This window comes from Manacus vitellinus, unplaced genomic scaffold, assembly GCF_001715985.3.
Source record: "Manacus vitellinus isolate BGI_N305 unplaced genomic scaffold, ASM171598v3 scaffold_4_pilon, whole genome shotgun sequence".
In the NCBI taxonomy this organism is placed as follows: Eukaryota; Metazoa; Chordata; class Aves; order Passeriformes; family Pipridae; genus Manacus; species Manacus vitellinus.
The window spans coordinates 44,094,524-44,119,008 of record NW_021940604.1 but is presented as its reverse complement, the minus strand read 5'-3'; the positions used below and the strand labels follow the sequence as shown (position 1 = coordinate 44,119,008).

At 39.5% G+C, this 24,485-nt stretch overlaps 1 protein-coding gene across 1 annotated transcript in view; it reads left to right on the top strand.

The window, feature by feature from the left end:
• Positions 1-714: 714 nt before the first annotated feature.
• The window catches only part of HCRTR2 (hypocretin receptor 2), a 33,679-nt gene continuing 9,908 nt past the window's right edge, over positions 715-24,485 (top strand). The window contains exons 1-4 of the mRNA XM_008921279.3: positions 715-1,053; positions 14,458-14,636; positions 16,030-16,273; positions 23,563-23,678. Of these exons, the coding sequence (XP_008919527.2) occupies positions 825-1,053; positions 14,458-14,636; positions 16,030-16,273; positions 23,563-23,678 (768 nt within the window). The 5' untranslated portion in view covers positions 715-824. The remainder of the gene's footprint in view (positions 1,054-14,457; positions 14,637-16,029; positions 16,274-23,562; positions 23,679-24,485) is intronic.

The following is a 24,485-nucleotide window of genomic DNA, read 5'->3' as shown; positions in this document are numbered from 1 at the left end:
TGCATGCTAAAATCAAACCTAAAGTGAGATCTCACAATCTTCAAATCCAATGAAACCCTGCACTTGTTTGTTCAGCACCCTTAGGGATTTTCTCACCAGGGTTAATTCCTGTTTTAGCCCCATACCAAGCCCAGCTTTCAAAGTGGCACAGAGAGAGCCTCATTAGCCACTTTTTTTAAAAGGCTCCTTTAACCCTGTGTTTCCTTTCACGACTGCCTTCCACAGCCTTTAATTTACAAATACCTTGAATATATCTGGAATCTAATGTAGAAAGGTCTAAAGTGAAGTGCTTGTGCAAGAGAGGGTGAGAAACCGAGGAGAAGGAGTCAGAAGAGGATGGAAAACCTGGAAGTAGGATTGAGGGGGAGAGATGTGGGACTGGGGATAGGTTGAGGGGGAGGGTGTGCAGAGATTCGGGCGTGTGGGGGAATGCATGTGCATGGTTTGGGGAACAAAAATCGGCGGCGTCTGAAACGGACGTGACTTTTCCAGCCGGGTCAGGTGAGGCACCTGACGCATGCAAACTACCCTGACCAGCTTTTTACCTGACCGGGCGGGGGTGTAACCCCCTCCGCGGAGGCTGCACTCCCTGGCCGGTGGGGAAAAAGGCTGGTCAGGGAGGGTTGCGGACCGACGCGGATCCCCAGCCTGTTCCCGCATTGGTTCCCGTAAGTTCCCGCGTCATTTTTCTCCCCACACCCCGCTTTTCGCACTGGCAACCACAAGCCTCGATGGACGGGCGGGAGAAAGCTCAGATGCTCTGAGAGGGTCTGGGTTTGTGTTTGTCGTTTTTTTCTCCCTAGCTCCTGGAGTAACCACCAGGGATGTCCGGAATTCAACCCGAGGATGGTTCCCCTCCGTGCAGGAACTGGACGAGCGGGTCGGAACTAAACGAAACGCGGGAGGCTCTTTTAACTCCTTCCTCCGACTACGATGATGAGGAGTTCCTGCGATACCTCTGGAAGGAGTACTTGCACCCCAAGGAATACGAATGGGCGCTGATCGCTGGCTACATCGTCGTCTTCATAGTGGCTCTCGTCGGGAACGTCCTGGGTGAGTCGAGCTCCCTCAAACTTCGCTTTCCCCCTTCCCGAGATGGGTTTTCCACGGACGGTGGCTGGAAACAGGGGTGGGTTTCGCATTCCCCGCTGAAAATGCCAGGGAAAGTTCAGGCTCCGCAGAAGGGGCCCTAAAACCCGCTACCCCCTGGGCTGGCGAGGGGCTGCGGCGGCTACCGCTCGGGGCTGGGGCCAGGCAGGGGGAGCAGGGCCGGCGGAGCGACCGCGGGGCGGCCCGGCCGGACCCGAGCGGGTGGCTCCCGCCCCTGTTCCGCGGGCGAAGGTGCACCTAAAAACAAAACCGCCGGGCCGAGGTGACTGAACCCCGCACGCCCCGGACCGGCGGCTCCGCCTCTCAGCCCGCCCGGGAGGATGCTGCTCGGGGATCGCAGGGTACATGGAGCGCGTGGTGTTCCTACAGAACAGAGACGGGCTCGGGATGCGGGGCCCGGGACAGCGCCCGCCCCATGAGGGGAACCGGCGGAGTTCCCCGCTTCGCTGCCTGCGCGGGCGGAGGAACGCGCATCACACGAATGCCCTCTAGAATAATCCAAGACAGGCCGGAAAATAGGGCAGGCGGCGAGGGCGGGGGCCCCTAACCAGGCGCGCTCCCTTAGAAATGGAGCGAGGCCGGCCGGCGCGTGCATCCCTCGGAGCCAGCCTCCTCCCGCTTCCATTCATCCTTGAAGGAGGCGGCGTGGGCGCGGGGGGTGTTCGGTGGCAGTCTCGCAGGGAGCAAGGGTGCTGCTGGAGAGTGGCGGAAAGCCGGGGGCGAGCAGGGAGGTCGCGAGGAACTGGGGCGGCGGACAGAGGGAGGTTTACGGGAGCGGGCGGGGGCGGTGTGTGGGAGCGGCAAGAGGGGTCTGGCCGTCGGCAGCCCGCTCGCCTCTCCTCTCCTCCGCTCCCCTGAGCCCGCTGCCGGAGTCGTTCTCTGGGCTGTCGAAAAAGGCGCTTGTGCTGGCACAGGGGAGCGTGTCTCGTCTCCGCAAGCTGGGAGTGTGTGCCGTGGCAGCGGCAGGCGCTGGCTCGTCACCGCGACTCGCCACGTTCATGTAATGTGATCTGTCGGTGTGCTGCCGCGAGGCAGGTTCCGCCGGCAGCCCCCCCCGCCTGGGCTGCGTTCACGGCCATTGGCATTCCCTGTGTCCATCCGTGATACTGCCATGAACGGAGGGCGCTGAGCCCCGCCCCGCCCCGCCTCATCATACGGGTCTTTCATTCATGTTTTTCAGAAGGGTTTGTGCGTGTCAGGGCTGTCACTGCAAGCTTCCCGAGGCGGGATGCAAATAAGACAGCAGCCAAAGGCAACATTTTGAAAGGCTTTTTTTCTTCCAATGGATTGATGCTGCTTTTTTTTTTTTTTTTTTTTTTTTGTGGAGCGGTGCGCTTAATGCTTGTAAACATCCGCGTTTGCTCGGTCTATTGCTTGGCAGCCAGCTTGACAGGCACCGTAAAGATAAGAGCCCTGGCAAATATGCTGTATTTCAAACTAGGAAGAAAACTGCCCTTTTCATTTTGAGCAAAGACTATTTTAGAACTACCTGTGCTTACCGGTTTGCTGCCACCCGTTCTGTAAACAAGCTGCCCTCTTGCCTGTAATGGTTCAAGGTCAAATCTTCAGCTGTAGGAGGTTTCACCCTATTTACACTTTTTCCCTTTGATACCACGAGAAGAAAAGCTTTCCTCTCTGTGCAGTGCCAAATAGAGATGATATCGGTGTTGATGTGCAGCTGTTCTTCCCTAGCATTGGTGTACATTACCTTTTTGCTTGGAACAGAAACTGGCATCTGGCAGTCCACCCACCATTCCTTTTACTGAAATGTCCACTTTTTGTTCTCTGAAATCTCTCTTTCCGAGTTATGGTACATGATAGCAACTCTGATAGTGTTTTTAAAATGAACAGAGCAGTACCTGAACACCTTTCTATCCACTCCTCTAAATCACAGTAAATCATACAATAGATAATTCAGTTTTACAGTTGGACTTAATGATCTTAAAGGTCTTTTCCAACCTAAATGATTTTATGATTCTTCTCAAGCTGTTTGCTCTTTAAACTGCCTTTATGCATGACATAGGCCTTACCCACTTAAAACTGCTGGGTTTTTTTATGGGCAAGTTGTTTGTGGGATCTGCAGGTGCAAATGCTTGTTAGCTGAACAGTTCATCTTTATTCAAGAAAGCTCACACGGTACTGATTGCAGGCTCAGGTGATGCTGAGGAGAGAAATGGATGTGGTCTAATGCTCTTTCCAAAGAGATTTTTGTGAAACTCTTTTACTACCAGTGAAATCTGATGTAGAACAGCACACATGTTGGTGTCTCTGAGAAGCTGATTTCTCTTGCATGTTCAAAATTAATCTGGGATTTAGTCATGGACCTTCTTGAAGAAGAGCAAAAGTGTTTCTAAAGAGAGTTTTAGTGGCTAATAGTCCTTTATAGTATCATCCTTAATGATGCATTGTGTTCCTTTGCTTATGTTTGACCAGTGTTGCAGGACTCATGTGGCATGTGAAGTCAATGCTTTGATTCTGTTTTGTCCATGTCCTATTCAAATAGCACTTAAGCAATCAGGAAAGACCCTCCCCTTCCCTGTGTGGTACCGAAAATTATATTTCTACTTCTTATTTTGGTTTGTGCACTCACATGGGATTAAAAGTGTCCCAAAAATAATATCTGTGCAAGTGGAAGGCACGGCAAATCCCTCAGATATTACTAATAAACTGGATTGAAGCATTCTGACAGTTAATTAACAACCGAGGGTAGAATCATAAGGTTGAACTATGATTGACATCTACTGGGCTCTTGAGTGAGATGCACAGTAGGAATTCTACTTATAGTGGCATATAACAAGGTCTGCATTGCTATTTAGCTTTCAATTTAATTAGAAGAGTTGACACACACTGGCTGAGCTGCTGCACAAACCAGCTAAAGTAAAAACCATTAGCAAGTCTCTGCATTTGAATGCAAGTTTCAGTATTGCATTCAAGTGCTTCACATTAATGATTCTCGTGTGCCTGTGTTGGCTGCTCACCAGGGATTTTAGCATAAGCCACTGAGAAGAAAGAGATTTTAAGATGGTTTTAAGACGTATTTACATGAACCTTCAGAGAATATGAAATCTAGATGATAACATCAGTATGATTGCCTTATTTTCTTCTTCACTGGGTCAGTGTTTATCTTTAGAAGCAGAATAGGTGTTGAGGGTAAGGACTTTCTCTTTTGTAAATAGGACCAGAAAATTTCTTTACAACTGCAGAGCAAATAAAATCTTGCAACTTCTTTGCTCAGCTAATGGAAAACATATGACTTCTTAATGGAGAATGTATGTTGACTATAAAGTCCTGTTTCTTCTTTATTTAAAAACATTTTATTAAAAACTCTGCTTGAAAATAGGAAAATAGATCATTAAGGAAGGAATGCTATTTTTATGGTGTACGGAGGTCTCTGGTTACTGATATCATTCCACACTGACCAATTGCAGCAGTTAATAACTGGAGTAAGACCACAAAGGATTAATAAGTAATGTATGACTACATATATTTAACTCCATTTATACATATGAAAGAAGAATGGGAATGGTCCTTGTTGAAGCTATGAATTTACATGGGTCAGAATTTTTCTAATGAAATAGTTTCTCTTGCAGAACATGCATTCATCAAAATAAAAATATACAGCAGAGATCACTTGGTTTGATCACAGACTGAAGGCAGAAAAAGCAATTTCGTGGCATCCCACCAGCTGGGCTGCTGGGCCTCTTGGCAGCCCTCCCCAGAGCTGGCAGAAGCTAAAATCTTTAGCACATACAGCCTGTCAGTGCCCAGCTTGAAAGCACTGCTGGCTTCCAAGGCTAAGAGACCAAGCAGAACATCAGTGAGAAATTTCAGAAACTTTCTGTACTCACACAATTTGATGATACTTGTTTTTCTTTCCAACTCAGAATGAAACCACATTTAATTGACAGAGAATTACTCTTTTCTGGATAGCTGTATCATTTATTATCTGTTTTACAGTAACTGCTAGTTGTGCTGAGATCCGTAGAGAACCAAACTATGGTTCTTTCTTCAAAGAGTTCATAGTCTGACACATAGAGTGCAACAGCATCCATTTTATTTTTATTCATTGTAGTTTGAGTTTTTTTAGGGCTGGAGAAGAAAAGGTTTGTGTACAGCTCTAACACCAGAGTCCTAGTCAATGCCTATCAATCAGCAACTGTCTCGAATGCTGCTCTGTTATCATTTTAAAGGTATCTAGTGAATACTGAGGTCTAGGTATACAAGCACGTGTTGGTAGCATTGGATGAGTCATGTAATCTCTTAAATAATCTTTATGAATCCTGTTTCATTGTTGTAAAAGAGGCATAGTTTATTTAATCGCATTTGAAATTATTACATTTCATTTTATCAAGATTACTTGGAGAACCTGTCACTGAAAGGACTTTATGTTTCTAGTATCATCATGAGAGTCAACTTTATCTGTTGAATGAATAATAACTAGAGTGCCTTTAGCATTGTTAAAAAGATGCCACATAGGAAATAATACAACATGTATACATTTTATCTACCTAAGAGATAGAAACTATGAACTTAATTTGTGTAAGTTCGAGTATCAGCTGAAATACATTGCTGTTTGCATAATATAGGGATTGCTCACCATTTTCAAAAATGAAAAAAAAAAGTGAAGTGTTTAGAATATTTCTTTGGTTTTAAAGCATTGTTTATTTTCTGTGTTGCATGTCAAGTGAAACCTTCTTTGTTTTTTTTGGACATTAGCAGCTGAGTTACTGTCTGTTGCACAAGTGGAATTTGTCAGAGAAGAACTACGATGGACTGTTCCCCAGGGTAAGGAGAACTAGGAGCTGAGGGCAGCAGCAAGACTGACAGGGCACTGTGCTCACCAATACAGTCTCACTGTGCCCAAGAGCTTGGTAGGTCTGGTAATGTTTACCAGGTTTCAGTCACCTCCCAGCAATCACCAGACAAATCCATAGTGACGAAGCAGGTCTAAGGTTAAGCCAGAAAGTCAAGTCACAGATAATGATTACAATCAAATTCAGCAAGGCACAAGTGTACTTGCAACATGGTCTTCGCCTGAGCTAAGTGTGAGAGCCTGAGTTTAAATGCAGCTCCAAGGCAAAGAAGTGACCCACAGAGGAGTACTCCAAAGGCTGTGTTCCCAGCAGCCAGATGGTGCCCTGTATCAGAGCTGGCCTACAGCATGGGCACTAACCCCTGGGGCTGCAGAGCCTGGGGGTGCACTCAGCCCTGACAGAACTGTACTCTGTCTACTGGTCCTTAGCACAGTAAGACTGCAAGGATTTTAGCCCAGTTTGTGGAATATAATACTGACAATGAAGAATTCACGATAGAGATTCAGAAATTGTATAACATGCAAGATATTTGCTGGAGCATGCCACTAGCATAGTGAATTGTATTTTCTTTGTATATCCTAAAGAAAAGTCTCTTTTACATCTACATTAGAAACAGACATGGACATGAAAAGGTTTTTCCTAGTGCAACTCCATTTTACAGTGACTGACAGATGCTTTTTTAAGCATGCTGTTTCAAAATTGCACAGCATTTCAGCTGTGAAGCACACCTTGATTTTAACGATTCACGCACATTTAAATTGAATCAGTGAAGTGTGAAATCTTTTTATCATAGCATCATGTACAGTATGACAGCTATATTGTGGCTCTTCCATCTGTAACAGGAAGTGTGCATAAGGATTTTGTAGGCTTTTTATTGTTACTATGGATAGAAAAATAGTTCTATCAATTATTATTATGAAACATCTGGTCAATCAGTATAGCCAGCTCTGCAGAGATTACCAGGTTTGCCAATTAATACTGGTAATGATTTGTGTATGTGTGTTTGTGTGTGTGGTGGGACACTGTAAAACCAATCTGTCTGTGTTAATCAATACAGTTACATTAGGAAAACTCTGTGATGGTACCTTTTTCTTCCACCAGAGCTGACCAAATCTGGCATTTTGGGCAGTCTTTTTTTATAGCATAGCTGATCTTTTGGTAATAACTCCCATTTCCATTAGATTGTTAATTGCCTAAGATTATGTGATGTGACTGAGTTAGAAAATGAATCCTGTGCTAATTAGATGGTTGTGCTATTACTCCCAATTGTGAGCTGTTGAAATAAGCTTCCAGCACAGAACTTCTTGTTTTCTTTAACAACTATTATTATTAATTATTATTAATAAGGCAGCACCTAAAATGTAGAATTAGGCTGGAGAACATGAGTTGTCAACAGCCCTCAACTCTGAAGATCTCTTAAGAGCTTCAGGACAATAGAACACTTGGTAGCTAGAAAACATCTCAGAAAATACATTGCTGCAAGCAAACTAGTTGCTGTATATCTGTTTTATTTATGTAGGTCCTCATTGTCTTTTGTGGTAGACAGTTCCCCATTAGTACATTTCAGTGAAGGTGATATTCAACAAAATACTTTGAGATTTCATATGTTCTGTGTTATTCAACTATATTTTGTACAGTTTTGGTATTTTACCTGTGTGATGGAACCTACGCATATGTAGTGGCTTATGTGTGATACATAGGGAGCATGACCTAACCACCTACTCCTTCTGTCATGTTTCTAAGAATTTGTTGACACACCTGGTGTTTCCTGTTGATAAGGAGCTCTCACCTCACTGGTAGGCTGTGTAATTCCTTTGCCCAGAGTATTGTCTGTCTTTTCAGCTATCGCATCACATATTCAAGGACAGTTCTTATCTGCTGGGCATTGTTACCAGATGTAGGATTTTTTAAAAATATTCCCTTTATAATAAATATTGTATTAAAAAGTGTCTTTTCTTTGTGTCATTCTTTCTATTACTTGTCAACATAAACCAGGTTTCATGTTGGTCTCCTTTTTTCAGATAAGATTAGTTACGTAAAAATGAAGTAATGTTTGAATTTAGACCTTAGTAGTGGGTAAGAGATGGACAGTCTAGGAAGTAGTAGATATCATCTCCCTATTCAAAGAAGAGATCGCTTTGTGTTAGATCTTTTGTTCTCATTGCTAGTTTCAAAAACTGCTAATTAAATATCAACTATATAGTTAATGTGCTTCTCTCCCCTTAACCAAGATCATCAATGAAGTTATTGAAAGACTCATGGGAAGCCTTCCTCACACAAATAAAATAACCTTAGTCTTAGCCACCTAATTTTTAGACTCTTAAGTCAAAGTAGGAGAATCCTTATTCAGTAATCGGTCATAATGAAGGTAGTTTTAAGGACAGCCTTTCTTCTTCCAGCAGTATGCATTGATTCAGCATTTCCACAGGGGCTCTAGCTCTCTAGAATTCCAGTTGGCAGACTATCAACAGCCTTCCTTTAAAGATGATTGTGTTGCTCAACACCCTACCACTCAGATCTTGATTTGCAGCAGGTAGTATAACTAAAAAAGAACAAAAGGGAGAATTCCATATGCAGAACCAATTAATTGTCAGGGAAAAAACAATTTCTTGGGGGGACAGGAGGGAGAGAATAAATAATGTGTAACTCAAATTTATTTATCACACTTTTTACCACTGTTTGACTGAAAAAATACTGTGAAGGAGTAAAGCTTTTTAGAAGCTTTCTGCCTCATGCATTTGGAGATGTGGAGGACCAGTGCTTACAATCACAATATCAGTTCCAAATAGCTGCTGGATGACCATGTTGTGATACTTTAGTCAAACAATTGTGATACTGAATTATAAAGCAAAATAAAATCATTGAGGTTTAGTATGAAAAATTATTCTTCTTTGTTTATATCCATCTGGGATTAATTACTTATCAAAAGTAAAATAAGAAGTAGTGTCATTCCTTTATATATATATGGAAATGTCAGTTGTTGCTGGTTATGGAAATTACATTTCTGTTTTGCCCAGAAAGTCACACTGAAAGATGACCCAATGAATAAGAGGTTGACAAGACTTCTGGAGTGTAAGGAAAATGATTTAGGGTTGACATGTAGAAAACAAATTGACAGCTGACCCAGCAGTCCACCAGCAGAAGAACTGCAGCAGAAGAACTGCAGCACAGTGTTTAATATGCTCAAGACAGCATAAATCTTCCAGGAGGCAAGCAGCTGCACTTTATTCCAGATGGAGCCTTTGTATTGTTTTCATATTCAGCTCGATACACAATGAGCTGTGCTAATTGATTAAATGGCATTACTGCCTCTAATTAAAATGCCTCAGGACACTAAACCAACAGGGACTAGACTAAATTTATATTTGAAAATACCAATCTCACCATATTGTCATATTAGAGAGGTGTTTTTTTTTTCTTCAGGAATACAATGAGGAGAAGCTTTCTTGATGGATTTCTAGTAGTATTTGTCTTTAACTTTGATTTTAACTTTTTATGTTTCGTCCTTGCTGAGATTTTCCTGCGAGGCTTTTGGGGGAGCGGGATGAGTCCCGAAACAAGCTTCGTTTTGGCAGAACTGTCCTCGCTTGGGGAATGCCTCCACAAGTTTTTCCAAACACTGTCAGCCTGGCGACTCCGTCTGGTTTCCGAGCCTTCACCGACACTGTGTGGCAGAGGAAGGAACAGCAAGGGCTTTGCTTAAAGCTGCTGGAGTCTAGCGAAAGTAAAGCGCCAGAGGTGAGATGACAAAGGGAGAGTCCAACAGCCGCTAGAAAAACAGCTGTTCCTTGTGAAATCTGGCCTGCATGTTTGCACGTGCAGGAATAACTCTGAGTGGTTTTGTAAAATAAAACCAAAAATGCAGAAAATAACAAAGTACGGTAGGCAGGTAATTAGGTTCCATTAGAGCACTGGCAGTCAGGAAAAGCATGCACAGCAAGAGTCTGTTTCTGAATTACTTCTAAAATTTCTGTCCTGCCTTCTTTTTTTTTTTTAAAAAATTCTAATCCTCTTTTCTCCAGTGCCTGTGTTAACACCACTTTCCCTATTTTCTTTCTCAGTCCCATTTATAGCCAGGAACATCAAAGGCTGTATAAAAGCTTTACATATAATGTTAAATTGAAGTTTTATTCAATTATTTTTACTATTTCATAGATTTTTTTTAACAGAGGTCTAAAGAGCTCAATTTGGGCCACTACACTGTGCCTCAGCTATACAGGCATCCTGTTAATGCTGTAGTGTCTCCTGGGTTTTTTAGGAAGGCTGTTGCTGGCCTCATCTCCTATTTTATGATTTTGAAGTACTTTTTGGTAAAATATACTCCGAATTGATAATTTTTGCTGCCTTTCTCATCCTTGCTCCTCTTCTCCAGGCTGATTGAAAAGCTACAGCTCTTCGCTATTTCCTTCTGAGTAGGCAGATGGCATTTCTACTCCACAGAGCTTCCTTTCTCTAGCAGGTTTCTTGAGGGTTTATGTGTGAGCTGAGTGCCTCCACTTCTCTACAGAACTGCCTGAGATGACAATGCATAATTAAAGGAGCGCGAGAAGAGAGTACATAAAATTTTTTTGTTCTGATACTTAACAAGCTATCCTGTACTCAGTGGCATAGTCAAAGTATTTTGTATGCCTATAAAACAACAGTTTTTGAACATAGGCTAGAGAATCTTTCTTGATGAGCTGCTAGAGCACTGGTATATCAATAAAGCTATTGTCCAAGACTACTGAATAACCTTGTACTGTAATAAAGTCAGAAAGACATGGGATCTGGAGGGAATATATTGAAGCAACTTTATGTCATTTAGGACCTGTTTATATCTTTATATCATTCTTTCCTATTCAAATGAATCATAGCAAATCCTTTTAGCTGTTTAACCTTGCTCTGAAATAAAATATCACCCATGCTTGCAGTTGAAAAAAATACTGCAACCAGCAGAGGGCGACGAGGGGGGCAGAAAGCTGACTCGGTTTGAAAATACTTCCTCTTCAGGGACTTTTTTTCACAATTTTTTAAATACATTCGTGGAATGAGTTTCTGGGATATTTAATTAATATGGTAGTATGTAAACATGCTAATTAAGATGCTCTTGTGCTATGTGCCATAAAAAGAATGGAAAATTGTTTTGTGCTGCAAAGAAGAGAAGAGGTCAAAAGGGGAAACACACAAGTATAAACAAAGAAATGTAAAGTAACAAATTATCTTGCATTTCTATGCTTGTAAACTATTGAGTTTTTCCACCTTTCGGGTCTTTTGCCCCTGTGGATTAGAATTCAAAGGAATTCAGGGCTACTTTTTGTAAATTGGCTTTCCTGCATACTGCTGGACCCTGAGTAGAAAGGGGCATAGGCTTTTATATTGCTCTGAGGAATAGTAATTACTGAAGTTCATCTAAATTCCATCCATATTAAGCTGACGTGATCTGGAAGGTTTAGTAAAGAGCTGGGAATCAGGAGTCTAAGTTTCTTATTTTCATCAGTGTCTGATTTACTGTATGACCTTTAACAAATTCTGTTCTGCATTTTACTTTCTTTGTGCTAAAGATGAAAATAATAATATTTCTTAGCTCTCTGGGGTATCACGGGCTTTCAGTTGCTCATACTGATAGAAAGCTTTGAACCCAACACGCAAAATGCTATGAATTGATTTCTGATGCCGTTGGCTGCCAGTGAGATTGACTTCACATTTGTCAACTTAATGGATTTGTTTCACCAGAAATAATGTTTATGTTCAGGTGCTTTCCCCAGATAGGCCAGCACAGGAGTGAGAATAGCCTGGTCAGAGAGCATACATATCTGCTTAAGCCTTTAAGGACTGACATCCATGGCTGAAAACAATGCACATGTTTGAATTAGGTAGAATGTAGGACTGTTGAAACCATAGCATGAGAAAAAAGTAGCCAAACTCCGACTTTTAAACAATATTTTATTTAAATTTTGCCTACTGATAAAAGAAATAATAAGTACAGCAAAACATTGCCATTTAATATCAGCTTTTGCCTAAGTACAAGACAGGACCATGCTTTCAATGTGAATTGCACTCAAGACAAAGAACCAACCATAAGTAAAAGTCTAAATCTTCAAATTTTTAGAGTTAAGTATTAAAATTATTGAAAGTGAAATAGTGTTTGTAATTTTTTCCCCAGCATTGTATTTTCTACTGCAAACAACATTCCAGAGGGGCAGCAATGTATTACTTCCCTGTTAGATGCTTCCTCTGCACTGTCAGACTACAAGTTATAGCTGTAGTAACTGGGTGACAAACAATGGTAAAGCTCTGAATAGTTATGTTGTGATTATCATACAATGCTATAGAAATAATTACCTTGCTGGGTAACTTAAATCATGCAAGTGGGAAGAAAATACAAATAAAATGATGTTTCCTTTAAATTTCTGCTTTATAAGCCTTGCCTTTCAGATATCTGAAGCCACAGATAAGAGAACCTGAAATTCTGTATTCAGGAAGAAAAAAATAGAAGAAATGTATACTGTGGGAGATTTCCTCCAAAACCAGTACCAGAACAGTGAAGAGCTTTGTAGAGGGGTTTTAATTTGCATTTATGAGAGCGTGATACATATATAGCAAAAATTAAATTATATGAGCTATAGAATCTGGAACTATTTCTGCAACACACTACAAGATATGAAGAATATATGTTGAGTCATGAAAGAGATTTTAGATGAATCTTGGAAACCTATATCCTAAAAAGGTATATGATAAAATCACCTTGTTTTGGAGAAACTGAAGGCCACCTAGTCTCTCCCTTTCTTTTTGTCCTAAATTACCTTTAAATGTCTAAACACAGCCCTCATGAAGAAGTAGTGTAGTCTCAGCTCCTGGTAAAGCTCTGGTAAGATCTTGAATGAGTATTCTACCAATTTTGGTCACTGTACTCTCACCAGAAAGAGGTGATTCAGTCAGAAGAGTGTCCAGAGAGCAGCAACAACGATGGTTGCAGATGTTCAAGAAATGACTGGGAGTAAAAGCTAAAGAGCTCTGAAGGTGTAACAACAATCTTTACATACATGAAACATTGCTGCTGGGAAAAACTCTTCTTTCTGCTTGTGTGTAGAAAAAGAAGCACTATAAATAGCAGCAAAATAAAAGGAGATTAAACATGAGGGGTTTTTTCTTAATAAGGAAGATAATTAAACAGTGCAACACATTTAAGAGATGTGTGATATCTTCAAATATAATAGATGTAAAATGTAGACTTGCCAGCAATGGCTCAGTTGTAGTCTTGCTGTAGTTATGTTGCTCTGAAGATTCAAACAAGACAAAATTTGTGGAATGAACTAATATATTTTATTAGATTAACTGATACAGCTGGAAGATAGACAGAAGCTTTCAGGCATGTCATCCTTCTTAGGATCTAAAGAAACATCTGATCTCAAGAGCTTATGTGCCTTGAAGTCTGTGCATTTTTTTCCAGCTGTTTTAGCTAGTTTAATAAGATAATGGTTTAACTCTAGCTGATTCCATTTTAGATTTGGGCAATCTCTTGAGGACATTTTTAACTCAACTTTTAAACATTCTGTGATCTGTTTCATATATCTAAATTAAGTATAGTGCTATATCCTAACAGATTAAGGAGACTTTGAATCTTCTTCTGGATTTGCATGATGGATGAATTATTATTTGCAGGGAAGACCCTTTGATGTACAGTGAGTTGTACTGTTTTCTTAGAAGAAGTATTGTGGTGTTTCTGGAAAATTTTGTGCATTAGTTTTTAAAGAGCTTTTGGTGACTGAATCTAAAGCATTCAAAGGCTTTGAGTCTCTCAGGGTTTGTCTTCCAAAATTTTAAAAAACCTTACTTTTAGGCTACTTTCTCAGACTGAATTTTGGCATTTTTAATTTAGTAGCTTATGAATTCAGTGTAATGTTGTTAAAGGACTGATATGCCTCACTTCTAAAAGCCTTTCAATTTGAAAAAGAGAGACATAAAACATACTAAACAAGCTTTAAAGGCACATTTTATAAAGTGTCTGCTATATGCCGCTTTTGATCATCATCAAAAATGTACCATATTTAATACTGCAAAAATTACTTTTATTTACTTACTCCAGATTACAGACAATTGTTACAGATTCTCTGTAGATGCAATAGATATATTAAAGCCAGAAAAATATTTTATAAAACTATTTTTGTTTTGGTACAGTTTACAAGATTATGTGTTCTAGTAATCTGAATTAAGCTATCCTAGGAAAACAGATAAACTTTTTCAAATCTAGATTTGTATTGCCATAGAGTAGAGCCAACAGATTAAAAAAGACATGAAGAAAGTTGTATGGTTAGTAAAGATAAACCAACAGAAAAATAAATTGCTTTTTGTATTGGATTATTTCCCCTGCTGTTGTCTGTGGAAGCTACTCTTTGGGTACCAAGAATCTCTCTACATTTACCTTCTTATTTACACTCTAAAAGAAAACACGTGGTTCTTGCACTGAACTACATATTCAAATACTCTGTGTTAAACAAAACACACAAACAGTTTTCCTCTTAAAATACTCCCTAACTTGTCTTTCCAAATTCAGTTTGCATTGCAGTGTGGAAGAACCATCACATGCGGACAGTTACCAACTATTTCATAGTGAATCTTTCTCTGGCTGACATTCTGGTCACAATTACTTGTCTTCCAGCAACTTTAGTTGTGGACATCACAGAAACGTGGTTCTTTGGGCAGACCCTCTGCAAAGTGATTCCCTACTTACAGGTATTATTCTTATATGTTTGTGTGCACATTACCCATGTTATGAAAATGAGAAAGAACAATAGTATCTTCCTAATAGTGATAATCCAATGAAAGTCTACCTCTGACATTGAAGTAGATATCTCAGAATACATGCTGAGGTCTAAAAGACTGTCCCACTTTTGAATACGTTTGTACTTAACAAATACCACGTTTGGACTATCTGATTGTTAGACTTGGGCAATACACTTTCTGGAACCTTTGTCTGATGCTCTTTTTGTAATCTTTTTTAATGATTCAGAAGGCATATAAGGCAATAAAGTCATTAATATTCTCTGTGTGTAGATCTAAACAGCTACACAAGTGTTGGAACAGACAATCCAACTTCTAAAGGCAGTCTGAGCTTTTTTTCATGTGTTTAATGATTTTGTATTCTTAGAAATAGTCAGAGTACCCAGGTTCACTGGGAGCTGGTCGGATTGTCTGCCTTCAGCAATGAATGCCACCACTCATTTACCAGTGGACTTAATTAGTTTTGAGATCATTTGCATCAAGATGATTGACAAATACCTTTTCTAAGAATAGGTGGTTGGACGAATGGACTGGGCAAACTAGAATGACAAGTGCTTGGCCTTGTAGTCATTATAATTAAAAAAAATTAAGCAGAACTTGGAATGTATGCATGTGATCATCCTACGCCTCCAGCACCATCCACATTTTCAGCAGATACCTCTATGGCTGAAGAGCCACATTGTCAAGGGCAACAGTTCTCCAGCAGCTACATCCTCTACTCGATACAACCAAAATCGCAAATTTTTTTTTCCAAAGCCTCCATTCTTGTAAAACAAAATCTGAAGATTGAGTGACATGATCACCAAGCACATGGAATGAAAGAATAAAACTGAAGTGACAGGTTGTTTCCTATATGGAACAGGAAGTAAAATGTCTTAGACTGCCTTAAGCTGATTGTTGTTGGGTTTTTTTTCATGAGACCCTAAAATTCCACTGTCCCTGTGAAAAATAAAAGGTGAAATGATGGAATATATATGATGAACTAATTCATTGTCTAGTGTTTTAAAAGTGGTTTTTCAGATAAAGTTTTGTAAATTCCCAGTTGATTAAGTTTGCTATTTCAAAATTTGACTTTGCTACACCTACTCAGTTTAGGTAGTGCTCTAATGTTTGAATTGTCTTGTTGATTCTAGTAGAACTATAGTAGAGGAGGATATCTGATGTAATTCTGTTAGTAGTGATTTCAAAAGGAGTCTTTTTCTGGGAATAATTTCTATTCAATGGTTGCAGATAAAGAACTATGTTGAAAATAGAAATAATTTTTAAAACTCTGGGGAAAAATACAATAAATAGTTTTTAAAGCTCTGAAAAAATCCTACATTTACATAATATTTCTTTTCTTTAGACAGTTTCAGTCTCTGTGTCTGTACTAACACTCAGCTGCATTGCTTTGGATCGATGGTATGCAATTTGTCACCCTTTGATGTTTAAAAGCACAGCCAAGCGAGCAAGGAACAGCATTATAATTATCTGGATTGTGTCCTGCATCATAATGATTCCTCAGGCTATTGTTATGGAGTGCAGCAGTGTGTTCCCAGGATTAGCCAATAAAACCACCTTGTTCACAGTGTGTGATGAGCACTGGGGAGGTGAGTGTGTCACTGACTGTACAAACTGAATTTGTACCGCTATTAGGTAATAAAAATGTCAGGACAGGTTGATATGCAGTCAAATCATATAAACATATCACAAAACGTTCTTAATTATATAAGCTTTCCTAGAACTAGCATTTTTAAAATACCATAAAATTTTTGTGAATTTCTTTTGTATTGCTGAGATTTAAAGTGCATTTGAAATCAAGTTTAAATGAATGAGGCTGACTTATGTCTTGACCATGTTAATGCTTCCCAGAGGATAGAAATGTTCCCACCCTTAAATGTTTATGCTTATATAATTCTGTGACTGATGGACATCCCAGGTTCACAAAGACTTCAGTGTTTAGCCTTAAGAAATAACTACGTAAGAACAGAATTTCTGTTTACCTGATATATTGCTTTTGCTAATTGGTGGTATTAACTAGTCTTTATAGATATCTCCCAGGAGTTCAATGCAAATTGGATGTCATTTCAGAATTAAGAAATGTCATCGGTATGGGGGTACTGAGTTAACTTACAGTTTGAAATTTTTTATGGACAAGATCACTTAACTTGGTGAATGTAATCAGTTACAAATGAGTCTATCCAAGACTCACTTGCCCTGATTTGTAATTCTGCCCTTCCAGGTTAACTTTGAATCTACCATGTTCTATATCTGAATGCAGCTGTAAAAGGCTGTAAGTGTTGTCAGGGAGTAACTGCTTCTGCTTTGTTTCCGTTCGCAGCAAGTGGTGTGAGCCACCCACCCAAAGGGTTAAGGCTCAACTCTGGTGGGCCCTGGCACACCTCCAATGCTAACAGAGTGTATGAGTTACATGCTGTGACTCTGACACTGGATATAATGACCATCAGTAATACCATTATTCACACGCGGGAAAATAAAGCCAAGTTTGCCAAAACATATAACTAAAAGGTGCCTGCTTAATAGCCTTGAGTCAGACTAAACCACAATCAGATTCTCTCCCAGAGCTGTCCCTGTAGAAGATTCCAGCCCTGTGAACAATCACAATAAAATACAAGTAGATCACCTGTACTTAATTATCATGATGAATTAGCTTAAGCAGCTTGAACTGCTGAGGGCTCTTCCATGTGCTCTTTTGGAAGTTCCTCCCCTGCTAACGGCTTTCACAGGGCCACCAGAGGATTAATGAGAAGACACTGGCTATCACATTCCCTGTTCTTCATCTCCATCCCAGTTGGTCCTCTGGGAGCAGGCAAGGGGGCAGAGATGGCCATTAGCTCACTGGCAGTCTTTGCTGACAAAGATGTGCTGGAAGTTTGTAGGCTAGAGGAAGCCTCTGTTAAGCTGTGAGTATTGTAATTGGTGTTTGATTAGAGAGGACAAATCTGCTCTTTACTTCTGGTGTTCTTTTTTTTCATCTGCGAACAATTTTGTATTCCTGTCTGCTGCTGGATGCCACAGTATTTGTGTGACTATTTTCTTTCACAACATTCACTCCAAGTACAATTTCTGTCCACTTGTTTTGGCTGCAGAACTAATTATCCATGCCTTCATCACTTCAAGGTTAGTTCTGCAGCAAAGATTCTCTTAATCAACCTAGGAAATTATGTGGTTCACTAATTAGGAAGTCAGGAGAGCATTTCATCAGGGAATGTGATCTCAAAATTTCCAGATCTGTATTGGCCACTTTTTGATTCCCGACAGGAAAGTGTTGCTTTTGAACTACAGAGTCTGTAGTAGCCTTAGAACTGTTTCAAAGAGTGCCTCTAGTTTAGTGCTTGATGAAGTAGTTGCAGCCCACAGATACGCCTGAGCTAAAGCAGCAATTATAAAAACAACCACCACCAAAACCAACAAAACAAACAACAACAACCAAACCAAAATCCTGAAAACAAAAAAAATATGTCATGTGTTTGCAAGACTCTGCTTCTATGGAGTGTATTTGTCCAAAGCAGGTTATTCCTTCACTTGGATATTTGAAGATACAGAAAGGGGCATGACAAAGGCAAATACTTTTGTGCGCGGCTTCAGAAATGAAGTGCAAACACTCCATTATTTTATTTTTATTTTTATTGAGCATAAAAAAAACTTACATTAAAAATGCATTGAAGTTTTCTGAAATGGGAAGCTTTTCGCCCCACTAAAAGATAATAATCCTATTTTTATTCTGCTGTCTTTTTAATGAATTATTCTTCTAATGACAATGCACTACTATTGCTAGTTATTCTGCTGGCGTATTTCAGATATCCATTAAAAATAATCCTCTCCACATTCTAAAAATAGCTTTTCACAGTAACTTGAAAAAAGAATCTTTATATGCATTAAGTTACAAGTAGATTGCTCAAATCATGGAGTTACTTAGTAAATACAGTGTTAACCATATTTTATCAATGAGAATAAAATATAACATATATATACACATCCCTTTCAGACTACAGAGAAGAGAGTGTAATTATAAAGATGCTTTCCATTCTACTGAAAATGTCTAAGGACTCTGAGTTCATCCAAAGCATAGAATATGCAGATTTTCTACTGAAAAACAAGGTTTGAAATCACAAAGGCCCCCAAACAGAATAATAAAAGAATATGGTAATAGGGCAGCAGTTTGAAAAGACTGAAAAACTTCCTTAAAACCAGAAGAAAAAATAAAGAGCTAATGTTTTCAAAGAAAATAGTTGTGTTTTTGTTGGATTTTGATTTGCCTTTTTTTTGACTGTGGGAATATTGAGGGTCAAAGAAAGCTAAGAAGGAGGAGGTTGAAGGAGAAAGAAATTCATGTTGCTACAAATAACCTCTATTTGTAAAGAGAAAGTGGACTTATAGGTACCTCAACTAACCAAGAGACCCTGAGAAAATCCTATAGGAGAGTCAATTTAGAAGAAAGGGATTGTATTTGTGTGTTTACTGTTTTGTTTAGAATTGCATATAATTTATGCTGTTTAAAATTAGGCTACATCTGATAAAATATTTGCATAGCATCATGTATACAGTATGTCCCAAGGATGTTAAACTGTGATTTTTCAAGTTTGGGACAACAAAAAGGGGGTGCCTAATGACACATTCCAAAGTGTTTTGGAAGTATATTGTAATTCTGGGAACTCAAGGCCACGGAAACATGAGGTGCTATGGAGGACTAAAGCAAAGCCATGTCCAGGAAAATGTCAGAGATGCTAAATCAGGATACAGCACTGTACCCTACCCAGACTTATGATCAGCTGCTGAAGACCACAGAAGTCTGATGAGTGTCTGGAAGGAAGGTCTGATCAGCACTGTGACACTTGGGCTCCTTAACGGTGAAGAAATAGTCGCCTCCCTAACTAATAAGATTTCAAGCATGCTGTTGGAGAGCTGCCAGTGACTGCAAATGGTGCAATAGTTCAGTCTAAAACAGGGCTCAATTTCTTTTTAATTGCTTCTGGCATTCCTGAATGTAAAATTCATTGCCAATTCTAGGCTGAGGGTTTTTCATTTTGAGTACTGTCTAATAACAATATTTTATTTGGGAATGCAGAAGGATCCAACATGTGACCTATGCAGGCGCACTTAAGGAGCCAGGGTTGGCCACATTTCTATAATAGTCTGTAATTGCTATGTTCTGAATTTGATGATAAAGTGCCAAAATAAAAGAAATGTATATTAAAATGAGCTCACCATGTGTTAAAGTCAGCTAAATACATTCTCTTAAGAGCTGTTCAAGAAAACAGTGTTAGCCGAAGTGCATTAGCCAAGCCCTTTGCAAATGATAAAAAGAATATGGAGATAATCCTTTCCCAAAACTGAGTTGAATGAAAACAAAGGGAAGACTTTGTGTTCCATTTCCTCTTAGACTACTCATACAATAGTAAAAAACACATTGTCTTAATACCGGAAGACAAATAGCTTGAAATTGCATTAATACAGGAAGCTTTATACATCCTGTTTGTTGAAGTGTTCAGAATTTAATGAAAAAGTTGTGGAATATTTTAATGCAGACAGAAGTCAGATTATTTCTAATACTAAGATTATGCTTGATGTTATTGTGAATTGATAACTCAAGCATAAATATATTAGATTCCAAAATGTAATTTTAGTATTAGCCAACCATAAGTACTCTGACATAGGAACATAATTTGGAAAGGACTGCATTGTGTGGTCAAATTTTCTCTACTACGGGCACCTAACATCCCTACTTATTAAGCTTTATTCTAAAAGTATACTCTTTTAGCTGCATTGCTTCTCCATGGGTAACTCCAAAACCTCATAGGTATCTTCCTGAGAGTAGGGAACCTGGGAACTGTACTGATGCTCAACAAACTTGATAGTCTTGTTTTTTCTAATTCCTAAAGAAGCTGTCAAGGGTACCAATTTCATCATGCACCTATGGCTTAAGGGCATATTTCATTTGCTAGACAAGCAAAACCTTTCATTTGCTAGACAAGCAAAACAGAAAAAAGTCTGTTTTTTTCTCAGTTTGTTCATATATACATACATACATATATATATACACACAAGTACAGTAAAATTCTGAAAAAAATCCAGAAGCTGTAGTTTCAATCTAGCTCCTTGCTTCATTGAATGACAATTTGGGACTGGTAGTCAGTGCCAAAGGGAAGCTTTAGAAAAGTTTAAAATTTGTTTGATAACCCCTGGGGCAGACAGAAGAAAGCTTGTTTTAACATATTGATTCTTTATCAGGTGGAGTAATCATACTGTATGAATGAAGCTGACTAGGAATGCTGACCTCAACCCTGTCCAACTCCCATGACCACCTGTTTGCTTTATGCTCCCTTCTCTCTTTTCAGTAAATAACAGCCAGAGACATGAGAATTGTTATTTTATTCTTAAAGAGATAGTTACTCCAGCTAAGAACAATCTCCCCCCGTCCTGAAACCTATTAAGTGACCATGGAAGGCAAAGACACTTTTCTCCTCTTCTGCTTAGCAGTAAGAGGTTCAGTAGTCCCAGTCAGGCAGCTGATATATCACCAGGACCATAGACTGATATCCAGAGATTGATGTTCTCATTCAAGGAGCCTTTGATAAATGAATGGTATCCAAAGCCAGCCCTTCCTCCTTCTTGTTGCTGTGATTGTCAAACAGCTTTAAAGCTTTTCTTTGGCTTGAGAAGCTAAACAGAGTCATGCTTCTTAGGGAAAAGTTCTGTAAAGGGCTTTGCCCTGGATGGAGGAGGGACAGGTTTCCTTTGATGTTTAGCAGCTGGCACTTTCCAGGTGGCTAAACTTCAAAGGCAAGTGTTAGGATCTTCCTCCAACCTGGTCCTCAGTTCTTTGTAGATAGCTAGGCTCATTTAATGTTTCACTTTACTTGGGTTGCTAAATTAGAAGTCGTAAACTCCAGATGGCCTTTTAAATACGTACCATCCTTCTACCTAAGGGGCCTGGCTGCCTGCAGAGCATTGATGAGGCAGGTGGCACCTCCTTCTGAGCAGAAAGAATGTATTTCCAATTCTGACCTCCCATGATCCCAGTAAGTCACATTACTCCAGTTTCTCCTTAGTCCCTCCACTTGTGTAGCATGCATGTCAGTATTTTCATGTCTACCAGGACTGCTGTGAGGCTGCATTTTCTGGAATGCAAAACCAAGTTTGAGATCATCGATCAATAAATAATCTCAGGTTATCACCAATTATAAAAAACCTGTCCCAAATGGTCTGGCTCCCCCAGGGACATTGATAAGAGCTATTAGCTGCAACTGTTGGTTAAGAGTTGGTAAGCTGGTTTGCTACAAGATCTTGGAGCAAGTAAGGAGTCAAATACTGATTATCTGAATTTTTTGAACCCTTATCCATCAAAACTATCAAATGTCAGTGGCAACATCTCTATCACCTTTGCTAGGAATGAACATGGGCTTGATATTGCTATAGCAAATTTCCATCTCCCTGATACTGAAGTTTTTCTGTCCGGTGAACCAACTGGCACTTTCAGGTCCAATGATGAATGTGAGATGACTTGAGTGTGCATTTGAGAGTGAACCTGGAGTTAACATGATGATGTTCTCTTCCCTGCTATGAGAGTTATGAACCAAGTCTTGGTATATCCTTGTCTGATCAAACTCTCAGAGATTCTCCTGGCATCACTTCTTTGATAGGGTCCACAGTCTCAATCACTTTAAGGGCAGAAAATAAGTTTGTCTCAAAGTTTTAATCTCAAGCAACTCTTTTTTTCTTTTTTTTTTCTTTTTTTTTAAATTAAAACTGCAATTCATATGGAGTTTCAGTTGCAGATCTTATCACCCTGAAACATGCAGAAAATCTGGAAATTAACATAAACGTTCCTTCTTTACTCTAGTCAAGATGCAATGCTTAGGATTACCATACAATTTAACTGCTTATGGGGTGCCCAGTTTCTCTTCTTCTATGTATTGTCACTCTCCATAATGTTCATTTCTTTTCTGAGGCCATCCATATATATTAAGTTGTAATTCATGTTAACATTTGGTAATAGTAATTAATATTAACATTTGGTAATAGCAAACGACATTTGACATTACAAAAGAGAAAGCAAGTTTTCACATTCTGCACATTCTGCTATAAGCTAATGATCAAGCTTAAGATCCAGCATTCTAAAAACTCAATATATTCACAACAGTTTTAAGATGTTTGTCTCTAAGCAAATAACATTCATAAGTTGTCTTTTTAAAAGAAATACATTGGAAATTAAAACACAATGGTAGCAAATTCATTATTGTTAAAGCTGAGTCAAAACAACCCTGGAGATTTCCTAGGTTTAAAGCACTTGAATGTATTAATTCTATTTTTTAAATGTAATCATAATAATTAATCACTGAGTCTTAATCATATACATTCTGCCACCAAAAAGAGATTTAACTCTTCTCCCATCACTCCCGTGTGTGCTGCAGTCTGTATTCAGTCTTTATAGGTGAGAGACTGTGCAGCTTATTCAGGGATATATAGTAGCCTTTGCAGAATTGAAACTATAGACAATTATACAACCTGTTAAATATGTCAACGGTGAAGCAGGTTGGATATTTAGTTAGCTATTTTTAGATAACCAAATTTTTTATCTTTCACTGTTTTAATAAAAAGCAAAACTTTTGAAAACTTCATACCTAAAGTAATAACGTGGTAAGAAATCAATAATGTGATACAGGAGATCCTTGAGATAATAAGATAAATTTCTAATAGAATGTATCTAGAAGTGATTAAAAAAGTGATCTTGACCATAATATTATTGGATACATCTTCCATTATATCCTATTATGTTGAAAAATACATGCATATCTATATAAATAATTTGTCTTACGGGGATTTTGAAATGTATGTATATTTAAATGCACCTTTCCTATTTGAATTCTCTTTCCAGCTGAGGTTTACCCCAAAATGTATCACACGTGCTTTTTTCTGGTGACATACATGGCACCATTGTGTCTTATGGTGTTGGCCTATTTGCAGATATTTCGAAAGCTGTGGTGTCGCCAGGTAAGTCACTCAGCACTGGCTCTCTTTGCTTGCTGTCGCGACTATGCAGATTCCCGTGTACAACCTTTTTTTGTATAAACTCCATGTTTCCACTTAGGGCTGGTTTACAGCCACCTTGGATAGGCATTGAGGGGCACTGAAAAGGGAAGGCAGTCAGGCTGAATGTAAAGCCTTCTTACTCATATCTGTGAAGGGCTTAGAAGGAGAGACAGCAAAAGGCAAAAGAAAGATTGATTACAGACAGAAGAAAGAGCTCTGAAATGCTTACTGAAATACCTTAGGTGACCTTATTTATACTGCTTAAATCTCCTGGAACAGCCAAAAGTTAAGACTGACCTTCTCATTTTGTTATTTTTATTTTATTTTTCCTAATCAGTTTGATAGCAGGGCCAATCTGAACTGGGAGATTGGAATTGCCTGATGTGAAGCTGGCTGTTATCAGTGACATTTGATATGAATTGCTGACAAATAATTGATATGATTTCTAATGCAAACATTAGGGACCTGAGAGTTTGGATTGACAGGAAGCTGAACATGAGCCAGCAGTGTGCCCAGGTGGCCAAGAAGGCCAATGGCATCCTGGCCTGGATCAGGAACAGTGTGGCCAGCAGGACCAGGGCAGTGATTCTTCCCTTGTACTCAGCGCTGGTGAGGCCACACCTGGAGTGCTGTGTCCAGTTCTGGGCCCATCAGTTCAGGAAGGATATTGAGGTCCTGGAGCAGGTCCAGAGGAGAGCAACAAGGCTGGTGAAGGGACTCGAGCACAAGTCCTATGAGGAGAGGCTGAGGGAGCTGGGGTTGTTCAGC